This window comes from Serinus canaria, unplaced genomic scaffold, assembly GCF_022539315.1.
Source record: "Serinus canaria isolate serCan28SL12 unplaced genomic scaffold, serCan2020 HiC_scaffold_359, whole genome shotgun sequence".
Classification (NCBI taxonomy): Eukaryota; Metazoa; Chordata; class Aves; order Passeriformes; family Fringillidae; genus Serinus; species Serinus canaria.
The window spans coordinates 10-8,876 of NW_026108473.1; the positions used below are offsets into that span (position 1 = coordinate 10).

Genomic DNA, 8,867 nt, shown 5'->3' on the forward strand with positions numbered 1-8,867 from the left:
GGGCTCTCCAAAGGACTGGACTGTTGGCAAATGCGGGCTGGTGGAACAGCCAAGGGATTGCACTCCCAGCCCCTGGGCAGAGCCCAGCCTCTGGCACTGCCAGCCCCTCCACACACAGCCCACCTGCCAGCTCCTGCAGAAACCATTTCCCATTTGGCCCCAGAACCCAGGCACTGGCCAAAACAAACAATGCTGCATTTCAAAACCGGCCACATTTCCTCATGGAAATGTCACCGCTTTGGCCCTCCCGATGAAAATGTCACTGTTAAAATGCCAAACTGGGAAGGCTGTGTCTCCACAGCCAGCCCTCTCTGGAACACATCCCTCCAGCCCGTCCTCCAGCAGCCCCTGCCTCTCTGGCAGCTCAGCTGGCCCCCTCCAAAGCCTTGGAGATGCAGGGGCTGCAGAGAGCAATGCCCAGTTAGCACTGGGTTTGTCACACTGATTCCTGGCAGAGATTTCCTCTGGGAAACAATCTCTTCAGAGGAGGAAGCCTCATCCATGGAATCCTGGGCCAATTCCCGCTGGATTGCTCCACTCTGAACTGATTTGGTGAAGAGGCTTGGAGGGCACAGAGAATAATTTGGTGGCCTAAACATGACTGAGCACCTGGTGATGCCCACAGATGCCCCAGGTGAGAAGAATCTGGTGGCCCACAAACACCTGGTGGCAGCAGTTGAGGTGTCACCAAGACAACACCTGGAGGTGTGGAAGGAACCACTCCAGGGCCTGGCTGTGACACAGGGGAGAGCCATGTGCAGCCTGGAGCTGGGTCAGAGCCCAGAGCAGGTGCCTGGAGCTGGGTCAGAGCCCAGAGCAGGTGCCTGGAGCTGGGTCAGAGCCCAGAGGAGGTGCCTGGAGCTGGGTCAGAACCCAGAGGAGGTGCCTGGAGCAGGGCCCAGGGCAGGAGGGGCACTCACCATGCCATCCCCGCACTTGGTGCCCGTCAGGACCAGCCCCGGGTCGGACAGGTCCTCCTGGTCGTCCTTGGCGCTGTAGACGAAGGTGCCCCGGCACTTGACCTCGCGGCCCTTGAGGCGGATGGTGGTGTCGATGGACACCGTGTTGGTGCCCTGGGGCTTCTTGGCAGAGCTCTGGCACTGGATCTTCCCACACATGGCATCCCTGCAGCGGGCACGGCCGGGGGGAGCTGGGACAGGGGTGGTGGTGGCCCCTCAGCCCCCCAGCCCCACACCTGGGGGTCATTCCCGGGGGTTTATGGCCATGCTGGAGAGGTGCAGTGGGTTAAATCATGGAAGCACAGAAATGATGGAGGGAAAGAGCCAGGGAGGGGAGGCTCTGCCATCCCTGGAGTCACTGGGAACACCAGAGAGCACAACTCCCTAAATGTGGCACTGGCTTTGACTTCCCAGAGGCTGGGCTGGGAGCTGCTCGTGGTGGGGCAGCAGAACCACAGGATGGCTTGGGCTGGAAAGGCCCTCGAGATCTCCCAGTGCCAGCTCCCAGCAGTGATGGGGACAGAGCCCAGGAGGGCCTGGGGGCTTCCTCAGGGACAAAACAGGGCTGTCCCGAGGGCTGCTGGCTGTGGCAGGGCTGAGACAGGGCCCTCCCAGTGGCGTGGCAGGGGTGGCAGGGACAGCTGTGGGCATGGGAGGGACACGGGGCAGGCGGTGCCAGCACTGTGCCCACCTCTTGTCACACTTGACGTAGCGGCCCTGGCTGTCCTTGCCGCAGTTGCCGTAGGTGTTCCCTGCCATGTTCACGTCCTGGAAGCAGGCGTCGGGCGCTGGCCACGCTCCTGCACACGGGGAGGAGAGCTCTGGGAACCTGGCATGGCAGGGACCCGCAGCAGGAGCAGCACAGGGTGCTCAGGGAGAACACACCAGGGAAAGATCGCCCAGGAGCTGCTGCTGTGGGTGCCAGGCCAGGGACAGGAGGGATGAACTTCCCCATTTCCTGGAGTCTTTGGAGGATTTTGGTCACAGAATGGTTTGGGTTGGAAGAGACCTTAAACCCACCCAGTTCCACCCTGTGCCCTGGGCGGGGACACCTCCCACTGTCCCAGGCTGTTCCCAGCCCCAGTGTCCTACCTGGCCTGGGGCACTGCCAGGGATGCAGGACCAGCCCCAGCTGCTCTGCCTGCCCCCCACCCCATTCCTGAGGATTTGGGGCTCAGGATTGTCCCCTGGCTGCTGGTCTGGCTGTGCCTGTGCCAGGCTCTCCACGCAGCACCCGCAGCCCCCCGGGGACCCCCGGGCTGCGGCAGTGAGGGGAGGACTGACCTGGCCCCCAGAGCTGCACGCACTGCTGCTGGTGGGTCATGCACATGCCGGTGCTGCAGTAGGCCTGGCCCTGGGCACACGAGGAGCCGTCCAGCAGGTACACGTTGGGCGGGCAGTACGGGGACGCCCCCGTGCAGAACTCAGGCAGGTCACAGGAGCCCGCCGCCTCCCGGCACGGTGTGCCAGCCACCTTCAGCTGTGGGCACAGGGGCACACTGGGGACAGGCGGGACTGGCATGGGCACAGACTGGGGACAGGCGGGACTGGCACAGGGGCACACTGGGGACAGGTGGCACTGACATGGGGACAGAGTGGGGACAGGCGGGACTGGCACAGGGGCACACTGGGGACAGGTGGCACTGACATGGGCACACACTGGGGACAGGCGGCACTGACATGGGGACACACTGGGGACAGGCGGGACTGGCATGGAGACACACTGGGGACAGGTGGCACTGGCATGGGCACAGACTGGGGACAGGTGGGACTGGCATGGAGACACACTGGGGACAGGTGGCACTGATGGTGCCTCCTGGCACAGCTGGCACAGCTGGCAGCTCTAACACCTGACAGGTGCCCTGTGGGGCTCTTGGGGCTCTCAGGGCATGGGGAGATTCCTCAGCTGGACCTCAGCCACAAAGGTGCCAGAGGGATTCCCCTGGAGAGGGACTGGGGACAAGGCTGGCAGGGACAGGAGCCAGGGAATGGCTCCCAGTGCCAGAGGGCAGGGCTGGGTGGGAGACTGGGAATGAGGAATTGTTCCCTGGCAGGGTGGGCAGGCCCTGGCACAGGGTGCCCAGAGCAGCTGTGGCTGCCCCTGGATCCCTGGCAGTGCCCCAGGCCAGGCTGGACAGGGCTGGGAGCACCTGGGACAGTGGGAGGTGTCCCTGCCATGGCAGGGGTGGCACTGTGGGGGCTGTGGGGTCCCTGCTAGCCCAGCCCATGCCATGATTCTCCTGCAGACACAAGGTTCCAGATGAACCCAGCCCGTGGGGCACAGGGAGCGTGCCAGGGACACACAGCACAGGAGTCCCAGGGAACAGCAGGGCCGGGGCTGCACCTCATCCCATGGCATGGGGTGGGCACGGGGTGGGCAGGGTGGGGTCTCACCTTGCAGCTGTGGCAGCAGTCGCCGTGGGCACACTGGGCCCCCTCCTTGAGCGTGCAGTTGTGAGCGTTGCAGCAGGGGTTGGTGCATTCCTGTGGAGAGCACAGCTCCATGGGCCGGGGTCCCAGCCCCTTCCCCACCCATCCCAGCAGCGCCCTTCTCATTCTGCAAGGGGGAAACTGAGGCACAGAGGGCAGGGGGAAGAACTGGGCACTCAAGGGGAAAGTCAGGACTGGGATAGATGGATTCAGGAAGGTGGGACTGGGAAAAGCCCTTGGGATGGAGTCCCTGGGGTGACAGCAAGCCCTTCCCTTGGAAATGCCCTGTGCAGGAATTCCCTCAGCTGAGGAGGACCCCTCTGTCCCTCCACGTCCCAGGAGGGTCACTCTGTCCCTCCATGTCCCAGGAGGACCCCCTGTCCCTCCCCCATGTCCCAGGAGGACGCCCTGTCCCTCCCCCATGTCCCATGAGGACCCCCTGTCCCTCCTCCATGTCCCAGGAGGACCCCCTGTCCCCCCCCAGGTCCCAGGAGGACCCCGTACCTCCCCCATGTCCCAGGAGGACCCCCTGTCCCTCCCCCTCCCAGGAGGACCCCCTGTCCCTCCCCCATGTCCCAGGAGGACCCCGTACCTCCACCTCCCCGCAGTCACAGTCCTCTCCCTCCTCCCGGAAGCCGTTGCCACATTTCCGTGCCACCACCAGGTCCTTGGTGTCGGGCAGGTTGAAGAGGCACATGCCCCCTCCCTTCTGGAAGTAGCTCTCCAGCTGCCTCCTGCTGCAGGAGCTGAACACGCGAGGGAAGGGGTGCCTGGGGGGACAGGGAATCCGTGAGAGCTGGGAATGCAGGACAGACAAACTGGCACAAACTGGCACAGACCCTGGAATGCAGGACAGACAAACTGGCACAAACTGGCACAGACCCTCCCCAGGGCAGATTTCCCGTTGTTCACTGAGCCAGGAGCGTCTCCCACCCGGCTGGCACAGCCAGACCAACAGCCAGGGGACAGTTCTGACCCCAAACACTCAGCAAGGGGAGGGGGGCAGGCAGAGCCTCTGTCCATCCCCCCTGGCACCTCAGCCCCCCCTGCACCCCCAGGGGAGAGCCCCAGCCCGAGATGCCAGCTCAGCACGGCTGCAGGTGTCACCTCTGCCCTGGGACACCGCAGAGCCCCCGAGCCACCCACAGGGCAGGTGCCCACACCTGCAGGGCCCTCAGCAAACCCCTTCCTGTCCTCACTGAACCACAGCAAACACCCACCTGGGCCCTGAAATACCACAGCTGAGAGGGGGGAACATCACTTAAAGTTAAAGAAATATGGAAAAAAAGACCAAAAAGGACCCAGAGAGCAACAAAAAGTAAAATAGTCAGAGCCTCCAATGTGTAAGGAACTGAGGAACAGGAGAAATACTCATTTTCTACAGAACCTCTGAGCAAGATTCTTCTCCAATTTCACTGTTTGTGGGCTTTATGAAGAAGAAGGAAGCATTTCCTTCTTCTTAGAAACAGTTTCATTTCCCCTTAAAGCTGAAAAATATTTTTATATCAGGACACCTCCTTCTCAGGATGACTCAGAGGATGTGTTTTAAAAGTGTTTTGAAATCTCTTGAGCTGGAGGGAGACCTGTAAGAGCCTGCAGGTTATGAAGGCTGAGCAAGCCAAAGTACCCCACAAGTATTTATATGTATTCATGTACGTGGCTGTGCAAACGGGCTGAACACAGCCAGAACTGAGCTTTTCCCCACCACAATCCCCCCAGGCAGAGCTTAAATCCAGTGGGATCAACACCAGGGCCTGGCAGCCCTGAAAGCACAGGTGGGGTCCCACTGTTCCTCCCTAAGTGGAAGAGCAGGTGGGTTCAAACAGCAGGGAAGGAGCAGCTGATTTCCTCAGGGCAGGCACGTCTGGGATGAGATATCCTCAGGAGAGGGAAACCCAGAGGGAGAAGGACTGGGAAGGAAACTGGCACCAACCCCACGGATTATGAAACCCACCTGGTGCCACCCCTGCCATGGCAGGGACACCTCCCACTGTCCCAGGCTGCTCCCAATGTCCCACCTGGCCTTGGGCACTGCCAGGGATCCAGGGGCAGCCCCAGCTGCTCTGGGAATTCCAGCCCAGCCCCTGCCCACCCTCCCAGCCAGCAATTCCTTGCCCAGATCCCAGCCCAATCTCCCCTTTCCCAGTGGCAGCCATTCCCTGGCTCCTGTCCCTCTGTCCCTTGTCCCCAGTCCCTCTCCAGCTCTCCTGGAGCCCCTCCAGGCCCTGCCAGGGGCTCTGAGCTCTGCCTGGAGCCTTCCCTTCTCCAGGGGAGCATTCCCAGCTCTCCCAGCCTGGCTCCAGAGCAGAGGTGACAGCATTCCCTGCCTGCACACAGCACCGCAGCCTGCTGGGGCCCTGGGGACACCTCCAGGGCTCTGGGGACCCCTCCAGGGCTCTGGGGACCCCTCCAGGGCTCTGGGGACAGGTCCAGGGCCAGCAGCACTCACCCCGTGGCCGCTGCCATGACGCAGCCGCCCTGCTCGGGGGTGGCCTCCAGGCAGCAGCCCTGCGTGTCGTGCACCATGCCGAAGTTGTGGCCGATCTCGTGGGCCATGGTGGCGGCGGCTCCGATGGGCTGCTCCGCGTGGTCCTGCCCGGGGAGGGGACGTGTCACCACAGCCAGCGGCGAGGGACAGGGCTCGCCCAGAGCACGGAGTGGGGCTGGGCACGGGAGGGAGCGCACAGCCCCGGGGTGCAGCTGGCAGCCGTAGGAGGAGGGGTTGGAGGAAGGTTTGTGGCAGAAGTTTGGTTTGGTCTCCTGAAATTCCCCTGTGGGACTGCTGGGAAGCTCTTGGCTGGAACCAACTGCTTAAAACCCGGGGCACATCCCAAAACCCAGAAACCTGGGTGCCCCCACCACCCTGCCCAGGGATCACAGGTCACCGAGGCCACCGTGACCACCCCATCATGCCCAGGGCCACCACCAGGAGGAGGAGAAGTTTTCTGGGCAGAGATGATCCCAGAAATCCAGAGAGCAGAAGCAGGGACAGGCAGGGGCTCTCCAGCACGAGGGACAGGAGCAGCACAGGAGATCCCAGCGCTGCTGCCAGCTGGGAGCTGGGGGTGGGAGACCTTGAGCAGCCCCTCTCTCACCCCCTGTGCCCCTGGCCAGCACCTGAGGGGGCAGGAGCTACAACATCACCCCTCACCTTCAGGCTGCACCCCAGGCCCAACTCAGGGGTGCCAGCCCAGCCTCAGGGGCTGCTCCTCCAAGCCCAGGGAGAACTGCCCCGGGCCGGGGTGGCACAGGGAGCCCCAGCCCCCCTTACCACGCTGACCCCTCCGGAGTTGTCGGCGCTGCACATCCCCTCCAGCGGGGCCATCCCGATGGTGGTGCCCCCGAAGGTCTTCCCTCTGCCCGGGCAGGAGAACGGGGGCCAGCTCAGCACTGGGGGGTCGGGAGTGCCCAGCCCCAGCCGGGACCCCCTCCCGGTGCCCCAGCCCAGGACCCACGTCAGCAGCTGGGCATTGTCGTGCTTCTTGCGCGCCCTCAGTGACTTCTTCCACTGCAGGAAGGCCCAGAGCGTGGCGTTGGCGTCGCTGCTCACCTCGCACTGGTCCCGCTCCGTCCACACCTCCAGCCCAATCAGGGCCACCTTGATGTTCAGCAGCCTGTAAAACTGCGGGAGGGCACGGGTGGAGGCCTGGGGACTGGAATTCCCTGGCACCCTCCCTCCCTCCCTGCTGTGGGTTACCTCTGGCAGCTCCTCGTGTTTCCCTGCGGCTGTGCCACCCCAGAGCACACCTGTCCCAAACCCACCTGCAAGCACGGGCTCCACAGGTATGGGCACAGGAGCCAGTCAGGGTGGCACGATGACATTCAGTGACAACACCTCAGTGTGTCCCTTCTTTGCCAAAAATTATCCCAGGCAGTTGCCAGAGAACGTTCCCTGCTGAGCTCAGCCCACGGGTGACAAAGCCCTTCCCACCACGTGCTCAGGGAGCTCCTGAACTCCTTCATGGGTGGCCAAGCCCTGGCACAGCTGCCCACAAGAGGGGTGGAGTCCCCATCCCTGAAGGGACATGTGCATGTGGCACTCGGGGACATGGTCAGTGGTGGCCTTGGCAGTACTGGGGAACGACTGGACTCAAAGGTCTTAAAGGCCCTCTCTGACCTTAACAATTCCATAATTCTAAGATTCCTTGCCCTGGTGACACAGGGACAGTCCCTGAGGGCCACACAAGGGTCTGGCAGGTCCCTCACCTTGTCCACATAGTTTGCGATCTCCACGATGCGCTGCTTGGTGTGGCCCAGGTTGAGGTTCTGGTTCCTGAACTGGAGAGAGATGAGGATGGAGAAGGGTCACGGGGTCAATCCAGGGTGGAGACAGAGAGGGACCCTGGTTTTCTGCCCCCCAGCACTCACCAGGGTGTGATCAGCAACGATGAAGAGCTCCATGTACTTCATGGTCCTCCAGGCATCTCTCCTGGCCTGCAGGCAGACACAGGGCTCAGCAAAGAGGGGCAGCCCTTGGCTCTGGGCACCCTCCAGACACCACAGAGCTGCTCAGGAGGGACAGCTGAGAGGGGAAACTGAGGCACAGGGTGACAGAGAACGTTTGGGAGGCTCCAAATGACCTCATGTCATATCCCACATGGTAGGATGCAGCACCAAGACCCAGTTGAAGCATCCTCTGAGGTCTCCTGCCTAAATTCAAGCCACACAAGCCACCCTCACAGAGCCTGTCACCCCACCTGCCTGCACGGCCTGCCCAGCTCCTGGGGACATGGGAGCTGTCAGCAGTGCCGAGAGCCCCTCCCAGCCCTCTGCCTGACCCCAGACAGATCCATGGGGATTTACCCATGAGGATTTACCCGTGAGGATTTACCTGTGAGGATTCACGGTAAATTCACCCATGAGGATTTACCCGTGTGGATTTACCCAGGTGGATTTACCTGTGTGGATTTACCTGTGTAGATTTACCCGTGAGGATTCACAGTAAATTCACCCATGAGGATTTACCCGTGAGGATTTACCCGTGTGGATTTACCCGTGTGGATTTACCCAGGTGGATTTACCCAGTGTGGATTTACCCGTGTGGATTTACCCGTGAGGATTCACAGTAAATTCACCCATGAGGATTTACCCGTGAGCATTTACCCGCATGGATTTACCCGTGTGGATTTCCCCACATGGATTTACCTGTGAGAATTTACCCGCGTGGATTTACCCACATGGATTTACCCGTGTGGATTTACCAGTGAGGATTTACCCGTGTGGATTTACCCGTGTGGATTTACCCGTGAGGATTCACAGTAAATTCACCCATGAGGATTTACCCACGTGGATTTACCCGTGGGTGCCGTGGCTGGAAGAGCCGGGCAATGCCAGCGACGGTGCTCCCCAGGTGCTGGCTGTGCCCGCAGGTGCCCCCTGGCACGGGCAGGTGCTCTGCTCGCTGGATGAGGTGGAGGCCGGGCTCGGGGGGCCCCAGGGGTCTCAGGTAGTAGCTGGTGTTGCTGCTCAGCACAATGG

General features: G+C 61.9%; 1 protein-coding gene across 1 annotated transcript; it reads right to left on the reverse strand.

Annotated features, from left to right (window-relative positions):
* Positions 1–920: 920 nt before the first annotated feature.
* LOC127061252 (disintegrin and metalloproteinase domain-containing protein 19-like) lies at positions 921–8,862 on the reverse strand (the record flags this gene model as incomplete). The annotated part of the gene is made up of 11 exons (XM_050987859.1): positions 921–1,125; positions 1,651–1,759; positions 2,244–2,439; positions 3,354–3,443; positions 3,982–4,159; positions 5,839–5,981; positions 6,661–6,745; positions 6,845–7,011; positions 7,596–7,667; positions 7,758–7,823; positions 8,686–8,862. Coding segments are annotated over 11 exons (1,488 nt in total), but the record flags the coding sequence as incomplete, so codon positions are not given.
* Between the last annotated feature and the right edge of the window lie 5 nt (positions 8,863–8,867).